Source organism: Zosterops lateralis (assembly GCF_965231275.1).
Source record: "Zosterops lateralis genome assembly, chromosome: Z".
NCBI lineage: Eukaryota > Metazoa > Chordata > Aves > Passeriformes > Zosteropidae > Zosterops > Zosterops lateralis.
The window spans coordinates 2382469-2405078 of NC_139800.1; the positions used below are offsets into that span (position 1 = coordinate 2382469).

At 39.8% G+C, this 22610-nt stretch overlaps 1 protein-coding gene across 1 annotated transcript in view; it reads right to left on the minus strand.

Annotated features, from left to right (window-relative positions):
• The window catches only part of KATNAL2 (katanin catalytic subunit A1 like 2), a gene marked incomplete at both ends in the record, with an annotated part of 28388 nt that overhangs the window by 2077 nt on the left and 3701 nt on the right, over positions 1-22610 (minus strand). Inside the window, 12 exons of the mRNA XM_083882945.1 lie at positions 5011-5121; positions 6696-6787; positions 8848-8966; positions 10183-10246; positions 10837-10935; positions 14222-14299; positions 15071-15169; positions 15696-15791; positions 16735-16858; positions 17269-17311; positions 19268-19434; positions 19834-19904. Of these exons, the coding sequence (XP_083739071.1) occupies positions 5011-5121; positions 6696-6787; positions 8848-8966; positions 10183-10246; positions 10837-10935; positions 14222-14299; positions 15071-15169; positions 15696-15791; positions 16735-16858; positions 17269-17311; positions 19268-19434; positions 19834-19904 (1163 nt within the window). The remainder of the gene's footprint in view (positions 1-5010; positions 5122-6695; positions 6788-8847; positions 8967-10182; positions 10247-10836; positions 10936-14221; positions 14300-15070; positions 15170-15695; positions 15792-16734; positions 16859-17268; positions 17312-19267; positions 19435-19833; positions 19905-22610) is intronic.

Below are 22610 nucleotides of genomic sequence, written 5' to 3' on the forward strand. Positions count from 1 at the left end.
CACCAAACTGAGATTACTCCTGTAACACAAATTACAAATATTTTTTTAATATTTTCATTATTTATAATTTGTTTATTTTTTGTTTATTTATATTTTTGTTATTATAAATAGACAGCCACAAAGGACACTATCCTATGAAAAATATCATGTGGAGGGTGAACAAGTTGGATAAACATGTCAGTAAGCCAAAACCTTGCTTCTGTAAATGTCAACACTGGTGATGATGTTTTGTCTAAAAAAGATAAGAAAAAGGTCCTGTACCAATCTTTCTCTACTGGCCCCATTTATTCAGCTTATTTAGATTCCTTATTCCAGCTTAAAATATTCTTTAGTCCTCATACATGGCAAGAAAATCTCATCCAGGAGAAACTCACTTCAAAGTTTCTTGTGCAGGCAGAAGAACAGAAGCCCTGAGCATCATTTCCACCTGTTCTCGCTGAGCATGAGGAACCAAATGCTGGAGGGTTATATCTGCAACCTGAGACTGCAGATACACTTTAATAAACCTGCCCCTACCCCCAATTCCCTGAGTGAAGTATTTTTCCCAGCAAAGGTAACATTAAAGTAACATTAAATTGAGTTTCTGGTATGAAACTCCCTTTTAGCTCACAGGGAGTTCAATGCCAGCTCAAGATGGATTTGTAGCCCAACACTAGAGCTGATTTCTGTCACCTTTGGTGACTTGTCCTTATTTTCTTTTTCAATACCAAATTGAAAATGCTTTCTATGGCATAGCACATGATAAAGAAACCCAGAAATGGGCTCCCAAATCTCCACACAGGTGCCTGGCTGTCAGCTCTGCAGGAACAGAAGTGTCCCTCTCCCCAAAAGTGCCTTGTTTTGGGAGAGCTTGTTCCACATGCACTGATCCAAACAATAAACACAAAAATCAGAATACCAGGAGCCCAGAGGGACAACAGGAATTCACTCAGATCCACTCCTGTGCTTCTAATTGGCCTCAGAAGTAAATATCAGAATTTGTTAATCAACAGCTCTTGTTATATTGATATTATTATTGACATTTTTATGCTCTTTCAGATGCTGTCCAATGTTCAGTGCAATGCTTCTTGCAGAGGGCCCCACCCAGCACAGAAAAAGAACCAGGTTAGTCTCCTTTCACCTTCCAAATATATTTTTCATCTCAACTTCTTAAAATTGCCTTGCTGGGCTGGACATAATTACTCTGGCTGATAACACTTTGCTGTTATTTACCCATATTAATACTCACATTAACATCATCTGTGTAAAGAGGGCAAAAGTTCTCAGGGTTTTAGAGGTGCCCACACAGGTACTCTAAAGGTACTCTAAAAAGTAGGTGAAGGACAACCACAGCCAGCCTCTGCAAATAGCCTGTAAATCCTCCAAATTATGACATTTTACATCACACTTTCTGCTTCAGGCACCCCAAGAATAAAGCTTCATGAGCTCCCTTAGCCATGTTCTGTTGATAAATCTCCAGCAGAAGTCTCTCTGTTCTGCCCAGAGAAGCTCTGCCACAGCTGCTGTGGCTGCCCCACACCTGGAGTGTTCAAAAACCAGGTGCTTGAACAACCTGGTCTAGTGAAAGGTGTCCCTGCCCGTGGCTGGAGAGTGGAACTAGACGTGCTCTAAAGTCCCTGCCAACCCAAACCCTTCCCTAATTCTGTGATACCATGATTCTGTTTATCCAGAAGGTTACAGTGACCTGCTGGCTGAAGAGGGAAATAATGAAACAATGTTTTTGTTATCTGGAGTGTTTAGGTTGCTGCTGAATTGTTTTGTCAGTGATCAAATGCAAGGTTAAGTGACATTAACCAGAGCAGAATACAAAGCACTGAGCCAACCTAAATATTCTCTGAAACAACAGCCAATGAAGTACTGAGAGATGCTCATGAAAAGACAAACAAAGCTCTACAGATCCATAAGATGGATGACTTTTTGCAATTAACATTAGGAGGCATCACAGATTCACAGAATGGTTTGGGTTGGAAGGAAAGAATCCATCAGCATGCACCACAGCTTCACCCATCCTGATGGTAAGGATGGGAAGAAAACAGCACTGCAATAAAAACTGAATTAAACGTGCTGATACATTAGGAAACATTCACTACGTGATTAAGGATCTCTTTATTCCTTCACTAACAAGGCCTTTATTTAATTTAATTACATTCAATCATTTTAACAAGTAATTTGTCAATAGAAACACCTTGCAGATGAGCAGCAGAAAGCAGGACTGGGCAGCAAGCACAGGCTGAAAAGATCAATAGCTCCAGGGCAGCTTAGGACAGTGTAAAGAGCTTTGTTTAGGATTCTTTTCATTCTTCTAAAAGCAGCTTGGTAGTAATTTTTTTTTCCCCCTGATCGATAAATATCCATGTTAAACAAATCTCTTGAAATCCAGCTTAACAACAAATGTTTGTAAGAGCACATGGCTGTGCTGTGAAGCCACAACTTAGGTAGCAGTAGGTATTTTGAAATTTTGTTACGAAATATTCCTGTGGAAATGAAATCTGGGTCTGAAGGTGGGGCTAAATTTCACCTAATACTTATAAAAATAGTCAGTAAATATATAGTTGGGATCTTAAAAGAGGTTCAAACCCTGCTGACCTCTCTGGATGCGGATAATCCCAAATTCCTCGAGGCTGGAGAATCCCAGTGATGTGAAAGCTCAGGCTTTCACCAGGCTTTCCATCCCCCTCAAACACCTTTCTAAGCATTTGCCCAGCCCTTTCTTAAAGCATTTTCTCTGTGGTAGGCACATCTCCACCAGACATGAGAGAAAGTCCAAAAGGAAGTTTTAAAGTCTCAGGTATAAAACTTTCAAAAGTGAACACCTCAGCTGCCACTCTCGTCCCAAAACAGACTGACAGCTTTCTTTCGGGACACATCCCTCAAAACAGAAACCTTCTCATTTTGTCTCAACCTTAAAAAAAGGCTGTCAGTTTGGAAGTTTCAAGGAACCAATTTTGCAGGAATTAGAACTCCAGTACTATAAAATGATCAAAAATCAAATATGTAGAATACTCAAAACTGAATTCTGTGTATTCTACATAACTTTCCAGAAAGCTTATTGATTGTGTAAGGCAGATACAGGGTAAAAAAACACATGCAGAAATTTCTCTGCATGGATAATTATCTCACAGGATAATTTAATAGACCAAGGAAAAGTGCAAATCATTGCTCAGAGCTTCTTCTAAAAGGGCAACAATGCTGTAAAAATGTAAACATTTACAGCGTATTACTAAGAGACAAACGTATTAATACTGTACTAATAATTCTCTTTCCAACTTAACTCTCCACACAGAGAGCAATTACTTTTTTCAACCTTTTCTTACACAGCTGGAACACAACTAAATCAAATGCAGCTCAGTTCCTTTTATACAGATACTGTAACAAAATGGGGTGGATTTTGCACTGATTTAAATTCATGAGTTTTTTCAAGACATAAATCCCTGAAACCAACACACAGACTTTGCGATTATGGTTATAAAAAAAGCCCATGGTGGTTCCACACTCACACTTTTGGGCCAGCTTAACTTGGTACAGCTAACTTCTACACAAATTTTAGGTGTTCACACAGCCATTCTCTCACTCCAAGAGCCTGAAAACCCTGGACAAGACAAGCTAGGCTTACCTACCACATGGGACTAATTGAAAATATTATCTTTGAGCCTCAATTCTCAGGCAAAAACTCTACTTCTGTTGTTTAATTTTATCTGCCTGCTCCCTGGAGCTTTTCAGCCAGGCCTGACAAAATGGGGATCAGCTGACAAGAGGAATAAAATATTACCACATTCTTTGTGAGAGAACATGTGGCAATATGCACGACCAAAATGTGCATTTGTGTGTTCAAAATAATATATGCTCTAGGACTTTGGACTTTTTTTGTAAGTACTTAAAAGGAAGCAGCTGTGGATACACACCCAGTGACATTCAGACTCAAGACACTCCCAACAGCCTGCTGATCACAACCCAGAGCTCTCCAGTCACAAAGAGAGGCTTTTCCAACATTTTTCCCCATGGCAACTTTATAAGTTTCAGCCAAAAATCACTAATCTTGAAAAACAATCCATAAATGAAGCCTGTGGTTTTGTGGGTGCAGAGCCCTCTCTGGCTCCCAGCTGGTTTTAGGTGCTCTGCTCTGTGTCTGTCACATTGGGCAAGTGTCGTCTCACTAAGCAAAGCACCTTTAAGTCAAATTTCAAGTTTTGACATGTGAAATGCTGCTGAACTGCTGCTCACACAAAGTCATTCTGAGAACACCTCCCATTGGGCTCCAACAAACTACTCCCAGACCATGGCTTGAAGTTCCCTGGAAACAGTTCCCTGTCTTCTCCTGTTCTGACCCCAAGCCTGTGCTCTTCTCCATATGAGAGGAGAATAGATCCATGTGCCTTTAGGGACAGGCATATCCAGAAAGATCTCAGTGCTGTGAGGATCAGCAGCTCCTCTCTTGAGTATCCACAGTTGTTACACTACAAATTTTACCTCCCTTCCTCAATTCTCTCCAGCTTGTCTTGTTCCCAATACACGTCCTGCCCAGTCTTAGAACCAACATGACGAAATTCCACAGTTCCAATCTTAAACTCTTTTTTCTTCTATGCTAAATTGTGTTGAAGAAATTGAAGAATTTTGTCCTTAAACTTTTCAAAGTCACATTTGATACCAATAAAATCCAACATTCCTATTTATGGAGTATCCTTCTAAGCACCAGATGTTTTAAGCACCTTACAGTTCCAGGCTGAAAACCCTTCTTAGCTTAAAGATAGTAAATAACTTGCCTGTAAAGTCAAATACTCCATTTTAAATATTAGCAGCTGGTACAACCAGCATATGTTGACTTTATTATGGATTATTCTCATGTGACACAAATAGCAAGAATTCAAGAGCTTAAAAGTAAAAGCTCCAAATTAATCTTTAAATGCTTTAACCAAATATCAAGGCTTTTTCTGCAGAAGTCTAAATAAAATCTTTATCTGTGCTTAGAAGCTCATGAAAATGTATTCAAAATGTACTCTCTGGATCTCTTACCATGGCAGATTGGAAGCTGCTAAAACAAATACAAGATCATCAGATCGGGCCAAGCCATCCATCTGCACCAGTAATTCTGTTTTCATCCGCCGACTTCCTTCATGCTCACCACTACCAAGATTCAGAGAAATATTATTTGCTCAGTGCATTAATCATCTTTATTTATACAGCATCATTCACAGCAACTGAGCCCTTGTCACAGTTTTGCCCCAGTTCAAAGCATGATTAAGCTCCATTAGCTAACATCTAAGCATTAAAATCAAGCTTTCTAATGATTACTTAAATGGACTCTTTTCAGTGCATTAAAGTGAGGAGAATCCACTATTACTGAGTCCAAAGAAATTTTTTTTTTCTTCATGTTAATCTCCATGCAAGACCAATATTTACTGTGAAATAGCTAGGGTTCCAATTGATTGATTGACTGGTTGATTGATCTACAGCAGGGAATTCTTATAATGTGATAGTTGCCATTAAATAACCAGTACACCTATCTCTTCAGGGTATTATTTTTCAGTGAATAGGAAGTGGCCACAAGAAGATAAACCTACTACTGAATTCAACATTTTGCAAAATGTTCTATCAAAAGAAAAGAGAAAAATTCACCATACTGGTATGAATTTAGAAATGGGGCAGAGACCACACAGAAAGGATCTTTCTTCAAAAAAGAAGAAGCACTTAGGCAAAGTGCTAAGAATTCTGGCTCAAATACAGGTAATCTGTTTTGCAGAAAAAACAGCTGGAACTCTTGGTTCCAGATGTGAAGCTCTTGGAAACTCCTGGATCAAGCCCAGGGAAAACATCAAGACCTTAGATGGTAAGGGCTGCAGTTCAGGTTTAATGACTTATTTCTGTAAAGGCATTCAAACATCAGCGCCAAGTCAGTATTTAATAAGTACATGTAAAAGTAAGTACAAAAATTAGGATAAAAGTCCTTATTAAAATATACAACCCAGTGATGTTAATGAGAGGTTTTAAATGTGAAGGGCATTTAAAATATGAAGGACAAATTTGGCTCATAATTTGCATCTCTGAAGTGACAATGACTACAAGTAGCATCTTTACAATAGGACATACTCTATTTAAAAAACAGTAAGCATACAATATAGGCATAAAATATAATATAAATAAAGGGATCATGTAATTCACTGTACATAAAATCCCCAGTAATGGGTTCCTAATGGTTGTAACAATAGTTTTATATTTCTCTGGCTTCTTTCCCATCCCTAACCTTTTTAATGTGTTTTTAACTATAAACTGTCTCTATTTTGGGTTCAAGTAACAACATACTCCCACTCCTGCAACAGGAAGTCCTGACAATGCCACCAAAATCTGTCACTGATTAAAATGCCATTCTACCATGTACACTCCCTATTACTCTGCCATGCCTATGCTCAAAGTGTCACAAAACAAGCTGCTTCTTACTTACCTCTAACAACTCACCTGTTGTTTCCCTCACCATTGCCCTTTATTTCCATTTCAAATCCCTTTAAAGAACAGCACAAGTGGTTATAAACCCCTGCACCTCCCTCCCTCTTGCTGTGCCTGTAGCTCCTTGCTAATCCTCACACGACTTGCTTCTCTGCTGTGACTGACGCAACCACTGCACCTCTCTCTTCTAATCCCCAAAGTCTGGCACAACCACTGCACCTCTCTCTTTTAATCCCCAAAGTGGTCCCACCAGTTACCCAGGAGCAGTGCCTCTTTGACTCATTACTGACTCCAGCTCATCCAAGAAAATTGTGGAAGGAGCGTGGTACCGGGCGAGCTCAAACAACACCTGCCGGAGAGAAGAGTAAATGTGAAAGAGAAACCAACACAAGAAGGCACTAAAGTGAACTGGCATGGAAGATAAATTAACAGCACTCACATCCCAAGGGATATATGCAGGGAAAAAGCTCTGGCTAGGCTGAGGGTCCCTGAATCCTCTCAAAATCTGAGAGGTTTGTAAAGGAGATATAAAGAACACAACCTTGTAATCCTGTCTTTATGTGTAAATCTTTCTGTCTAAATCCTATCAGAGTACCCTGAGAATAATGGGATAGAAGAAAATGATCCATCAGAGGATTCTGGGAACTCCTAAATTGTTACTGAGATTAAACATGTGCCTTTTGTTGTTGCTCCATTTGTACTTTTTTTTTTTTAAATAAGGATTTGAGGGAAAAAAATTGCAGGTCAGCTGAAGCATAATGAAAGAAAATGCACTGATTCTTTTGATAAGAATCAAGCACTCTTTTTTTTTTTTTCCTGATCAAAACAAACATAAATTGCTTGAACAATCACGATTTTAAAAATGGACTATTAGGCTGAAACAAAAAATGTGGATCTGCATTTTGGAGAATGAAGCTTCATCTAATTTCCTGTAAACATGGAGATGTCTGTGTTAGGAGTAAGAAAAAACACTGTCAGTTCTTCTTGAGCAAAAGTGTTTTTTGAGTTTTTAGATACATATCACTAACAATATATATTAGTCCAGCACTTTTAAATCTGAACACTTAAAAAAATCAGAAGATACATATTGTTTTCATCACTTTGAGCATGAAACAGGGTTTAAGTTATTTGCCCAGAGTAACAAGGAGACCATGACCAGTATACAATTTTACAGGAAACATAATATATAAAATATATAAAATCACAGAAATATGGTGTAGGACTGAGAAAACAGGATGTGAGAGGATATGCCTCCCACTGACCACAAACCCCATATATATGACCACTTCCCTTTCACCAGCCTCATATAATTTTAGGATATAAATTCACACAATACTTTTCTTAGAGCTCTCCCAATCCACAATCTTACTTCATTTTTTGATTCTGCCTTAAGTTTAACTAAGGGTAAAATGCCACAAATTTAGTATCAATGCATGTGCTGCAGCATGTTCACAAAAGCCTTCTGGATGATGGTGGCAGAAACCAGAACTGTCCCCACATACTCCTGCCAGGAAAGAAAATTCCAGGAAGCTACTGAGGCAGATGTCAAGAGGATCAGTAATAGAGAAAGGAAATGTCTGAAGAAAAATATGCCATTTTAAAGGACAAAGGAGGAAGGACAATTAAGTGTGCTGTAGCCATTGGGTACATTTCAAGAGAGAGTAACAATTGCAGCAGAGAGCCATTTGCAGAGAACAGTTTGCTGTGGTTATTTCCAAGAGCTCTGCATTTACCTGAAGTGCAGCCCAAGAGATGAGGGTAAGGCAGGTTAAGTGGATTTCCACTGAACTGGTGGGTGTTATGGAGAGATTCAGATGGGCAAGGATGCTACACACCTGAACCCCTCAATTTTTTGTACCACAGCTGAGCCATCCACAGCTTGTTTATACACAAAAATGCCTTTACCCATTTGCCACCAAACTACCTTCCTTGAAACAACATTCCATCTGCATTTAACTGAAACATCTTTGTGACATGGAAGTTCTTTGCCCGTTCTGTGCCATGAAGAACAGTTAGGAATTTGGTAATCTAAATTACATCTTGCAGAGTACCTAGGAGCCAGCCCCTGCAAAATGGATGTGAAGTGCTCTGAAGAGGTCACAAAGTACACACTAGTTTGAAACTCTGATTGTCTGACTCCTAATAAAGCTAATTCTAATCTTTGCTGCCTTCAGAACATCTGTTCCATCTTACATTACAGAACTTAAGGCCCACAGCAAGAATTGGTTATGAGATTTCTGCAGAAGTGATGCTATTCCTGCATTCAGAACTAGGTATACTCAAAGTCATGTTTTGTCTAAATCAGGAAAGACTGTGAGTACCAGAGGAAGACTTGTTCCCAGTTCTGTGCTGAACACCAGTTTCAAGGGGGAATGTGATGTTTGTTAAAGAATGGAAGGTAATTCTTACCCGGACAAGTTTCTCTGAATCACCTCTCCATTTGCTGACAATGGTGGATGCTGATATGTTGAAAAAGGTTGTATTGCATTCAGTGGCAACAGCCTTAGCAAGCAAAGTTTTTCCAGTACCTACAAACAACAGTGTTTGAGAAATTCACTCTCCAAAGGAATAAAATGCAAATGTTTGAATAAATTCCCCTCATCCGACTACCAGTCAGGTAAAAACAGTAAAAAACTCATAGAATGGTTTGCCTTGAAAAGGACTTTTAAATGCCATTGAGTCCAAAACCCTGCAATGACCAGAGACATCTTCCACTGTCCTGGGCTGCTCCAAGCCCTGTCCAGCCTGGCCTTGGACACTGCCAGGGATCCAGGGGCAGTCACAGCTGCTCTGGGCACCCTGTGCCAGGGCCTCCCCACCCTCACAGCCACCAATTCCTGCCCCACATCCCATCTGGCCCTGCCCTCTGGCCCTGGGAAGCCACTGCCTGTGTCCTGTCCCTGCAGGCCTTGTCCCCAGTGCCTGTGCAGTTCTCCTGGAGCCCCTTGAGGGCCTGGCAGGGGCTGTGAGCTCTGCCTGGAGCCTTCTCTTGTGCAGGTGAAGAGCCCCAGGTGTCCCAGGCTGGCTCCAGAGCAGAGGGGCTCCAGTCCTCACGATATTTTCAGGATTGTTTCAGGTAATACAGAACTGCAAATGCATTCTCCAAACCTGAAGTAGTGCATGCTGAAATGGTCCCATGCCTTCTGTGGGAGGAACATCTAAACATTCACAGGAACAAATGGAGTTAATTGCAGAGACAGGCTTTGCAACCTGACTCAGGTGGTTCTTGTGCCCTCTGCCCCCTTCCAGCCACATCCTTGTGTCAAACTGGGGCAGAGGGAGCTGCACTGACAAGGAAAATACCCAGCTGAAAGAAGGAAAATCTTGCCCCCCATTCCCAAAACAACCCCTAAAAGCAGAAGAAAGGAAGGACATTTTTCACTATGGAGAGTGAAAAGTCACTAAGTCCATGGCAGATTTATTGATATATCACAGGATCATGCCAAACCTAATTAAAATGGTCCAAGCTGAGTAAAAACAGAGATCTGAGTTTTCATTCCCCTGAATTGTTAGTGCAAGTATTGTCTCTGGAAGATTTGGGTATAAAAATAGCCAAGGTTCATAAGAAAGGCCAGGTTTGAGTGTCAGAGATGGACATAAACATCCAACATTCTCTCCTTTTAATTTATGTACAGAACATGTTCTTTTTTTAACAGTGTGATCTAATGAACATCGATGATTTATCCATGGGAAAAAACAAGAAGCAGTGACAAACACAAAGATGTGGTAAAAAGCTCTCCATACCTGGTGGTCCATATAGCAATAATCCTTTCCAAGGAGACAGAATGCCAGTAAACAGCTCTGGATACTGATAGAAGCAGAAAAGTAATTCAGGGATTAAAAATGTATCATCTAAAACAAACTGCTAGTCCCCCCACCTTCACTGCTCCTAGCACATTCAAGAAACATAAGAAATTTGAAGAGAGGCATAAAACCACACCAAAACAATGTGACATGTATGATCTGACTACTGAGAAAAATGCTGCATTTATTATTTGAGATTTGCTTCCAGTGTTTTTTTGTTTTTGTTTTTGGTTTTTTTTTTTTTTTTTTTTTTTATCCCAAGTGCAATTGATGTGACATTCTCTTCTGTAAGTAATTTTTCATGGAATCAATATAGACCAAATCCAGCACTTTTTACAATGCCAAAGGTGCCAAAGAATTGGACCAAACTCTTCCAATTTTAATACTGAAAGGTAATTTTCCTACAGAAGAATGCATGTGCCATTTCAGATGGAACAGGAATAGTTCTGCCATGAAACAGGAACACCAACAGTTCTGACAGGAATGGCCTACAAAAGCACAGAAATATTGAGAACTCTAAAACACCACTGTAACTGCAAGGAAACAAGCTAATGAGCCCAACACTTGATTTCCCAAAACTATTTAGCACCTTACCTTTATGGGGTAAACAACTGCTTCCTTGACCAGCCTTTTAGCTGCATCCAGCCCTATAATATCATCCCACTTCACGTTTGGCTTATGAAGATAAATGTCCTGCAACACACATCACATCTTGTTAGCAAAACTCCTTCTGCAGTCAGATAATGACCTCTGGCAAAGTAAAAGGATTGACTCAGTGATAAAATAATAGTGCTGTTAAGTGATACAGGCTGTATTATTTAACCCTAGGGACCAGAGACCTCCCAGGAGGGAAGCATACACAGCAATCACTTCCCCTCCAGGCTGGAGTTTCCCTAATGTATTTCCTACCAAATGCAGATGCTGAGCAGATCTTCCTCAGATCTGTTTTCTGTTAGTTCAATTTAGGAACCAATCTACATATCAAGAGCGATTGTGATATGAAGGTTCACCAACCCTAATGTTTTGTCTCTATTGCTGCAAGTATTGGCTCTTTAAAAGAAGAAGTAAAAGAAATCATGATGATACATCGGTTCAAGTTTACACCCATCAAGGGATTTCACTAATTCAAATTACATTTGAATCTTCAAGCTGAAACACCTTTTGACGTTCATTCTTCAGTGAATTTTTCTTCCCTCTTTTTTTAGCATGTTTATTTTGAGTCACAAGTTCCACAGCTCACTCATGTGCAACGTGAAAATACTCTGGATTTTTTAAAACTTGGTGCTCAGTAACTTTATGGCTGCACCTATTACTTACATTATTACCTATTAAAATGTTAATACCTATTACTTAGGTTATTACTCATGTTGTAAGTAACAGTGAAAAATTTCTATTTACTCCAGACTATTCAAGATTTTGTATGCTGCAAAAAAAGCTATGAGAAATTCTGCAACAGGAAGAAATTTTTCCCCTAAGCATCTATCAAAAGATAGACAGTAATTAGTCTATGCCCTGAAGCACTCACTAAATTAATTTCATTTAATTCATTAAACTTTCCAAATCTTCTATGAATCTTTCCATTTGCCTTCATAATATTTTGTGGCTTTGTGTTCCAGGAGCTAATTGTTCTGTAAAAAAATACCATATCCTCAGTACAAATACTCAGGATAAATTCTGCTCTCCAACAAAAATAATCCACACAGACTGAAGAAAAATTATGTGGTTGTATCCAAGGGGAAAAGTTGATTTAATAGAATTAGAAAAAAATTATTTATATGGAGTAGATTACACTTTCCCTTTCTATTAACAGTGAATTAAGATGAATCAGATTTCTGCTATTAAGTAGACTTCCATAACTGTTTCCAAATTAAATTAGATTGTGTTATGAAACAGATAAAACATGCTATTTATTTTTATTGATTTATACAGTGTTGATTACCATAGCAACTAGGAACATACCATAATGGAGCACAATTCAAAAAACACACCATAACAAAGGGAAAGCAATTTTTTATTGCTTTTTTTTGTTAATGTAGCAGCAAAAACAACATTATTTTAAAGGTCTACCATAAAAAAAAAAAAAAAAAAAAAAAAAAAAAAAAAAAAAAAAAAAAAAAAAAAAAAAAAGAATTGAAACAAATAAGAATTTTCTTGCTTTAAGGCTGGAAATTTCCTAAGACGTTTCATAAATAAAAGACCAGACAGGAATTGAAACAAATGAGAATTTTCTTACTTTAAGGTTGGAAATTTCCTAAGACATTTCTTTAGTTCTACTAAATGTCAAATACAAAACTTGTGGACCAAGAATTTGGGCCATACACGGATATAAAAATCAGTCAGCAAAGTTTTTCAGGTTTTTAGAAAGATGATTATAAGCAAGTTGATAAGCAGGTTGATACCACTCATGATGTTTATATCCAGAAAGTCACAACACTACCAAAAACTGTGGTGCTATGAATCCTTTTGGATGAGTGACTCATCCAAAAGTGGTGGATGCAAAGTATTTGTGTGTGCTGTATCCACAGATCCCCAGCAGACCAGGGCCTGTTTGTTACCCCACACCTCAACCCAGGAGTGAAATGAAATGCTGCTGACAATGTTGTGGTTCCCTCCAGGGGTCAAGCTGCCAATCCTGAAAAAAATCCCCAGGTCTGCCCTGGGATATGGTGTATTACTGATGCTGCTCTGGCAGTGCTGGGATGGAGAGCAGTGCTTGCAGAGCTGACATTTACAGCATCTCTCACCTGCACCAGGTGAGAACACACAGGGAGTGCAGGTGGTGCAGGCTGCACAAAGGCACAGGACAAGTACCAGGCCAGTGGCCCCTGGGCTGTCCCAGCCATGGTGTGACACAGCCCTAGGACTGTGCCTGTCCCCTGGGCTGGCACTGCTGAGACACCTCCAGTGCTGGGGACAGCTCTGGGCCCCTCAGGACAGGAGAGACACCGAGGGGCTGGAGCGTGTCCAGGGCAGGGAACGGAGCTGGGGAAGGGTCTGGAGCCCCAGGAGAGGCTGAGGGAGCTGGGGAAGGGTCTGGAGCCCCAGGAGGGGCTGAGGGAGCTGGGGAAGGGTCTGGAGCCCCAGGAGGCGCTGAGGGAGCTGGGGAAGAGTCTGGAGCCCCAGGAGGCGCTGAGGGAGTTGGGAAAGGGGCTGAGCCTGGAGAAAAGGAGGCTCAGGGGGGACCTTGTGGCTCTGCACAAGTCCCTGACAGGAGGGGACAGCCAGGGGGGTCGGGCTGTGCTCAGGACAGGAGAGGGAACAGCCTCAAGCTGTGCCAAGGGAGGTTCAGAGTGTACATCAGGAGCAATTCCTTCATGGAAAGGTTTATCAAGCCTTGGCACAGCTGCCCAGTGGTGGAATCCTTATCCTTGGAGGGATTTAAAAGCCATGTTGATGTGGCATTTGGGGACATGTGGGTTAGTGGTGGCCTTGGCAGTGCTGGGGGAATGATTTGACCTTGACAGCTTTTCCAACCTAAACGATTCTCTGATTCTGATGCTATCTAGTAGATACATTCAGAATTCAAATACTGCTATGATACTGGCACACCCTCCACACTGACTACAGCCCTATGCCTGGAATGGAAATTTCACCAGAAGAGTGGAATCAAGGTTTCTCCCACCATCTGATCACAGCTAGAAGAAACATTAGATAACAGTTGGCTTTAGCAAATATATTTAAATCTCTCTTTTCAGTGAACTATTGTACTTTTTTTGTACGGAAGACAGTCTGCGCAGCATGATTAAATTACCTGCTCCCCATTAGAAAGGAATAGTCTTAATTATTTCTTCCCACTGTGCATCAGAAAGAAACACCATTACATAAAGATATTACTTGTTGGGGAGCTATGTGGAGAGAAAAATAACTTGCACATTCAAGAATTAGCATTAACAGGGACAGTAAAAAGAAACAAACAGCATTCCCAGATGACAAAGATAACCAACACCTCTCTAGAACTGACAGGGAGATCTGCTCTTACTTTGCTTATAACCATTGCAAGTTCCTTCATCTCACCAGTCGTGCCAAAAACAGCACCAAGAGGTTTCAATAATCGTTCCTAAAAGAGAAAAACATAATTCTTTGTCAGACAGCAAGTATTTTTAGACAAATTAGTAAGAATTTAAAAAAAACCTGATACATACTAGTAACAATAACTTTTAAAGCTGCAGAAATACATGTAATAATAAAAAAAATTAAGAAAACCATATTTGCAGTAAGTCATCTTTTCCTCTGACAAATCTAACCTGAATCAACATTAAAATGAGCACTTTCTTATTGCACTTAGAGTCCTAAATATGCTCTACATAGATTAAGAGGAGTGGAAAATGTAACTGTAGGTCACTGTTTTGTCACATTCTCTTTCTGGATAGTTTCTTCCCATGTAGCAAGTTGCCAGGCAGACAAGCACCACGAAAGCTGGATGAACTATCTGAGAAGTTCTGGCTTATGTCTCGAGTGTTTACAGAAAATTTATCTCAAACATCAAAATTCTGTTGTTGTCTCAGCTGAGGAAAATGCTGGAGACATAATGAGCTGAAAGGAACCAGGATTTCACTCCCAAAAGTTCTGCAGGTGTCTGCAATTTATTTTTTTTCATCATAAGGTCTCATTTTTATTTGTTGCCTGTTTTCATGTTCATAATAAACAACTGTCATCAAATTAGATTACTATCAAGTATGAATGTCCCTTCAAGAAGGAAATACGCCTCTCAGAAATCCAAGGCCTTGGAAACAAAACAGCAACGTTGTTGCAGTATTTTATTTTGTTCCTGGTTGTGCACAAGTCAAGTTCATATTGATTGGATGGAAATATGAACAGAAATACCTACTGAGGGATCTGGATCACAATTAAGGCTGTTCAAGGGAATTCCATCTGGTGACACTCTGATTGTATCCTGAATCATCTTGTGGAAGTCAATTATTTGGCCCTAAAGCGGAAAAAAGTGTTGCTGTAGGTTTTACCACGGTGGTAGCACTACTCTTAAAAATACACTGGACCAAATTTCGCTGGCAATTACAGCAACTGTATTTCCTTACTGCATATATAGTCCTAATTGTGGCAAAAATTGACCCCAAAAACCATGGTAGCAATGGGGATAGAACACACAACTCAGTCAGTTCAATAATTTAACTGCAGAGCCTTTCATTACCTCATTCAGGAATGAAAACATTATCTTCAAACATAGTTATTTACCACTGGGTTTTAAAAAAAGAAATATTCCTCTCTGAGTATGTTTGAAATAGTATTAAATGAAAAAGGTGCCTATGCAAAGAATTATAAAATTTTTTATACAAAATTATAAAACTGGCACTTCAGCTGACTATATAGAAACATTTTATATTAAAATAGACAGAACCCCCTATCATGTGATATTTTTTAAAACCTCTGTGTTCATTTTCTTTTTCCCCACATACCTATTTCTCTGACAAACCACAAACCAGGTTTCTACCAACCTTTCTTGGCTGAGAGCTGTCTCTTCTACTTTTGCTGATTCCTGAGATGCTTAAGCCAAAATCAGATGCATCCAGAGTATGTGCACCATCACTATTCTAAAGAAAAATGCCTTTTAAAACAGATGTGGATTGAAGATATTACATTATAGATATCGTTCCATCTCTTCACATAGGCCCAGAAGAAGTTCCAAGAGAAACACTGATCATTTAAACACCCATTAATTAGATATGTACATTTAATTAGACTTCACTTGACTGGTGACAGCAGTGAAGCCACAGCTCTGGAGCTCAGCAGTGAAGTTATTCCATGGACCAAGCAGAAAACTGCATTTTACATAAGCAGCAACTCTTATGAACAATGGAAATGACAGGCCAAGAAAGAGGTACAGCATGTCAGCTCAGAAATGAGGAGGTATTTTAGGATTATGTATTCACTTCACAGCAGTTATTGCTGTAAAATCCAAAATGCAATGTTTTGGGGTATTTTTAGGGGTGACAATAAGTCAGAGAAGAGTTCCTCTTGATGCAGAAACAAAGCCAGGCCCTTAAAAAAAAAGCTGTAATAGACACAGTGCTTGCCCACCAACCTGCTGTTCCTGCTCCACCATATCATAAGGGATGATAATAAAGTAGATTTTACAGCAATCTCACCAACATGAGACTCTCAAACCTGAACATTACAAAGCCAAATTACTCCCCCAGTGTCAAACAACTCATGCACTGTGAAGATGCTTAGGACTGATACCAGACTTTCTCCTTTATTTGTTTGTTTTGCTTTCTGGCACTAAAGGATGAATATTTTGGTATTGAAGAAAAAACTCTGATTGCTTTCAGTATGGGTTGGATTATATGACTCCTTTTCCTCTAATTTTTGCTTGTGACTGGCCACAAACTCATTGCCAGAAATTCTCTTAAAGTCTTGCACCATTAGTTGCACAATTATTAATCATGTAACTCCCATCCTCTTGCTGCCTACAGACTCCCCATACAGAATCACATTAATTTCAAATACTGCTGCCAAGATAAAACATGTTTAAACCTGTCTGGGGCTCTCCTTGGTGGAGGATTTAGCTTCTGCTGTACTCCCAGGTGAAGTTTTTGACACTTGTCGATGCACTGTCTGTTGTTTGATCATTGGTACATTCTGAGAAGAAGCTGCTGTCCTAGAATTAAGAAAAATAATGCAAGACTTCCATTACTTTTTTTTCCCTCCAAAATACCAAAAGATTAAAATCCAAATCTTTAAAATAAAGCAGTTTTAGGCTAACTTTGCTCCCACTGAAGTTATGGTGTTAATTTCAAACACAGCAGAGTTCAGTGCTTACTCTTTTCAAACACCCCACCCCATTTCATCCACACTGCAAAAAACCTCTGTAAATTGTCTGCTCCATTTGGGAAATACATCCTTAGTTTCCTCTAACAGACACAGAAAAAATGCACCACACAGCCAGGAGCATGGCTCCAGGCTTTGGTACCCCTCTGGTATCACAACATTATCTTAACCACTGTGTATATTTGCTTTTACTAGGAAAGTTTTCTAACCCAGAAAATCACCCCACATGTTATCTCTCACCTTCTTGCTCTTCCTCCACCTCTCAGCTGTAGTTTATTTTCTGCTGTGGCAAAATTAATATTAAAACAATTAAGGATATAAAAGAGGGCAATTTGAACCTTTTTTTTCCCCTTTAATATTTTTAAGCACACATTTATGACCTTGGAAATAATAATGCATTAACAGGAACAGTGTGAGTATAAGCACTGCAAGCTTGCAAAATCTTATTGAAAACAAACTGGTGCTGATGAGGGTAGTTTTGCTTCAAGTTTTTACATTTTATCTCATTCAGTCTTTGCTTTCTATGCTCATATTTTAAAACCAGTATCATGTTCACAGTAAAATGGACACTACCAGAAATTAGATTAAGTACAATAATTTAATATAGGACATAGAATGCTTATTTAATGCTAATAATTTTTCATTACTGAACTGGGAATTATGAATTTGCCTTACTCCCCTGAAGAGGAATCAAGTTCAACATAATAAGACAGAATAAATGTCACATTGCAATAGTGCATATCAAACTATGTTATCTTTTGCGTTTATATAATTTGAAACAATTTCTGTCAAAGGAGAGCTTTTTTTTACAAAATGTCAAACTCAGAAAGCCCAGATATGAACTCAAAAAGCCAAGGGTTTGTATGCTCTTCCACTCATGATTCTCACATACTTGGATAAAATAATCCTTCCCAAAGAGCTCTTTCCCTGAAGGAGCTTGGGAACACGGTGTGTTTAGGGGCAGCAGAGCCTATGGAACAACCTGTAATCTTGTGGGTGTATCTACAACACTTCCAACTGGAACTCAGCGTGGAAATGACCAACTTGTTACTGCAGGACTTGCCAAGAGTGCTGCAAAAAATTCAGCAGGAAGGAGCACCACACCAAGGATTTTGTTTAGATATCCAAGTCTGGCCACAGGCCCAGTTTAGGGCATGGTGCAAACTTTGTGCAGGAGAAGAGGTTGCTTATGCTTTAGGGAAAGAGGATGATCTCTGCCAGCACAGTCACAAATCTGAGCTTAGGCAACAGCAGACTACTCCATGCCTGGGAAGCTTCACTGACTAAAAAATGCATGAGAGCTTCTAAGTGTCCAAGAGTGTCGTTTTGGGGATACTTTTTTGCTTAGGTCATGGATTCAGTCTTGACTACTGCTCAGTTTGACTACGATGTAAAAAATGCTTTTTAATACATTTTCGTTCTCGACTCCTAACAAACCCTTTTTGTTTTGTCCTGCAGGGATATCCTGCAGTTTTATCCTGCTCTTCCTCTTTGCATTAACACCAATCCATAGGTTCTAGATGTACATGCCTTTTTCAAGCAAATAATCACTAAATTTTTTAAGCTGGAAAATACCTCTAAAACCATCCAGTCCAATCACTCCCCACCCCTGCAGTGGCCACCACTGGCCCACATCCCCAGCTGCCACATCCATGTGTGTTTTGAGCACTTTCAGGGATGTTGCTCCACCACTTCCTTGAGCAGCCTTGGCCAGGGCTTGACAACCTTTTCCATTAAGAAATTTTTCCTAATGTCTAATCCAAGCCTTCAAGCTCTTCACCACTTATTCTCGCAGTTGTTCTTATGGCTTCTCCAAGTTACTTTTTGTGCTCAAGTGCAAAACCATTCTGCCTCTCAAGGCCATAACAGGATGCTCATATTCTGATTTGCCTTGTTTTGTATCCTTTATTTACTATTCTCTCCCATGAGAAGAAGGTGGATAAACATATCTTTCCATAATGCTTTGTGCTTAGCTCATGTTTTCCAATACCAAAGCAGCTTTCAAAAGAGAAAAATGACACTTTCTAGTTCCTTTATATAAAGAAAGAAGGAAAAGCAGAAGGGCTCAAAGCCAAATCTCTAAATTCTGGTGCCTTGTGTGCTAGAACTACAGATCTGTAACTGTATGGGTTGGAACATTAAATGCTAACATACATGACAAGGGCTGTGAGAACAGCAGGGAAATACAGATTTTACACTTTGGAAACAAAAGCTTTCTTTTTGGAACAGAGCCACATACCAGTGTCCAGGACCTTTTTGGTAATTTTAGGATACTTTTGAAATTTTACAAAATAGTAGCTTTCATATTCCATCAAAACTGTCTCAAGATCAATGTTGTCACAAACTTCAAAGCCACGTAAAGCTAATTTTGTCTCTTGTTCCAAAGCATTTGCAGCGTCAACATATCTGGCAATTTAAAAACAAAACAAACAAAGATCAAAAAACTGAGAGTCATTATCTTACTCTGAATTCTGAGAGAAGAAGCAAACAATGGTACTAGTAAGCACACAGTTATGCTTTAACCTGTCCACTACCCTATTTTTATAGAAGTATAAACTCTATTTTAATAATCTTTGTTGACTGATCTGAAGTCTTTTTAAATTATGAAGGGAATTTTTGTTTCAGAAACTGAAACAATTTAGAAAGGCAAACTGTGAGGAAGCCTCAGGGTAGTTTATCACTTCCCCACATCAACCCCAAGGCCCTCACTGTCCATTCAGCCAAGAGAGGACAGAAGGATGCAGTAGAGCAGGTCAGATACACAAAATCCCACCAGTGTAGAGCACTATTATTTTAAAAACGTACCCTTTCTCCATTAAATAATGAAAAATTAGAATGAGGAGATTTTTCCGACGAGCTTCTGTTCGCATCTCCTCCTGTGAATTAAGACAGAACTCTAGATCAAATGTAATATTCTCTTTATTGCTGTAAACAGCATCTAAATGTAGCCTCTGGAAACAAACAAATTAGCACAACAGCATGTAAGAACTGTAAAACAACTTACTGTTAATAAACACAAGGAAAGTGGTTTTCAATCTAATTTTTCTTACACATTATCAGGGCTAGTGGATGGGTAGAAACCTTTTCCTAGACAAGAGAAAATTACTTTAGGGTTGAACAAATAACTTACTTCCCTTATTATGGTTATGGCTCCCAACATGCGCAGACTGCTGTGAATTTCAGGGCAGGACTCTTGCAGACCTCAAGGCTTCAGGGACTGTGCAAGGAAACCTTGTGCTCCATCCTGGCTGTGTCCTTCCCTTGCAACAGAAACCTGTTCTCTGAGTGTCTGGAGAAGGGGGGCTGCTGAACAGGCCTGGGATCTGCATGACTCCACTACAAAGACGAGCTGTAACACCTGCTGACACCTCCCATTTCATAGGCCTTGATGTATAAACACAACAAATCAAACACAGACACTGGAAGAATTAGTGGATTGGGATAACGTGAAACTTGCACAATTCTAACACAGGATTGGCTGAAATCAGGACTCAACATGAAGAAATGTCAATATGGAATCAGTCCCATGGATGTCTTGACACAGACTGGAGAACCTAAAGTCATTCACAAATGGTTAAGCAATAAAAACCAGGCAGAACAAAATATCCTTATCTTCATTCAGTGAAGCTTCATCTGGGAGAGTATCAGATACAATACCAAGTAGAGGAAAAGGGGCAGTGGAAACAGATTCATACAAGATGATGGAATAAAGCCTTACTCTGATGAAACAGGCCATTTATGCTCAGTGTCTGCAGAAAACTCGTGAGATTTTCAGGTCATAAAAGAAGTTGTTACAATGAAAGCTCTAGAAATCAGCACATTGCCTTTGGTCTGCCTCACTGGGCCTTGAAACTGTGACCACAGGGAGAGCAGGTATGGCCAAACACACACTAAGGCAAATTAATGACTTCCCTTCTCTTTCAGGTTGGGAGGCATTGGGAGTTGGACTCAATGATCCTCATGGGTCCCCTCCAACCTGAGGTATTCTGTCTTTCCTATGATTCTGTGATTATTTGTGAGGACCCAGAACATGAAGAAGTGGCACTTAATGGATGGGGACAGAGCAGCAATTTCTGTTGCTTGCACAGCACACATACACCTCTGATCATGCTGCACAGTAAAGCAACACAGGCTCCTGCTGCCACCCACAGCTTCCCTCCCTTCTATCCCAACCAAGCATTGGGATAGAATCCACCTCCCAAAAAAAGAGCAGCTTGAGTGGGCTGTCTGTGGGTGACAAATAGAGATTTCTCTCCTTTTTATGCTGCAAACAGAGCCCCACCATCTGTATCAAGGACTTGGGCTGCTCTCTGCCTGTGCCTGGCACACAAAGATGCCAAGGAACTACTACTGACCAAGGCTTTTTAAACTCCACAAGAGGTGTAGAAGAAAGATATATACATAAAGACCATCACTCTATTCTTTCGGTCTCTTGGAAGAGAGAGCAATCACAGCAAACTGCTAATAGTAGAGAATCATTTATTCCAAAAATCAAAGGTGTTTTTTGGGTGGTGCAAAACCAATTTACCTTTTTATGCACCATTCCTTTGCTGGGTTAGACCTCCTTCTGCTCTGTACACAGCGCTGGGTATCACATGGCACTCCACCATCAGCTACTGTATTATTTTAAAATAAAATCTCCCGGCCTATAAAAAGTACTGGGTAGAACGGGAGAAAAGTATCCTAGTCCAGCAGGTACTTCCCGGGATGTTTGCTTCAGTCGTGGGGCCATCTAGTGTCACGACTAAGGAAGAGCTGGGGTCTGCTCTTCCCTAAAGAGTCAACGTGTATTGGCATTTCACACATTGCAAAAAAACACTTGTAGAATCTTCATTCTGATCTTCGAGAACTGGCTGGGGAAAAGGGAAAAAAAATCATAACCCCTTTCTACCTTTACTACCCTTGATAGCCTTTTGAGAAATTGTTTCCAAAAGGAAGTTACAATACCACTTCAGCGGTGGTACAAAGATAATTTTTCTGAACCATTTTGGGGAGAAAGGAGTGCTGTGAAAATGTTTTGTGGATTGGTATGATTGGTAACTCTTCAGTGATGCAGACTGGCTTCTGGGAGGTGCTGCAACACCTCCCAGAAATGAACCAATTCTGAGAATTCCCATGAGCAAAGAGAGAACACACACTCTGAAATGAAAGAGTCTTTTCCTTCTTAATCTTTTGAATGTGCTGGTGTTTGGAAAACAAGTTTTGGATTGTTGCCCTTTTACCATTTCTCCTTGATGACATGAATCTTCCAAAACACACCTGGAGGTGCAAGAAGGAAGCTGGAGTCAGCACTTTGCTGGGAATCCCACCTGTGCATCCTTTGGAATGTAACTGCTCCTGAAGGTTTATGCTGAGGAAGATTAACTGCTGTGTTTGCTGACATATCAAAGGGCAAGGTTACAGCTCCCTCTGAATATTTAAAACACAGTATGCAAACAGAGTGGCTGCCACAGAAGACAAACACATCAAGTGTTTCATGTAATAAACATGGATATTCTGACAAGAGAGGAATTGCCTCTGCCTGATGGACTGACAGGGTTCATGATCCATGCTTGGAACTTTCCTTGAAAATAATTTGTGTT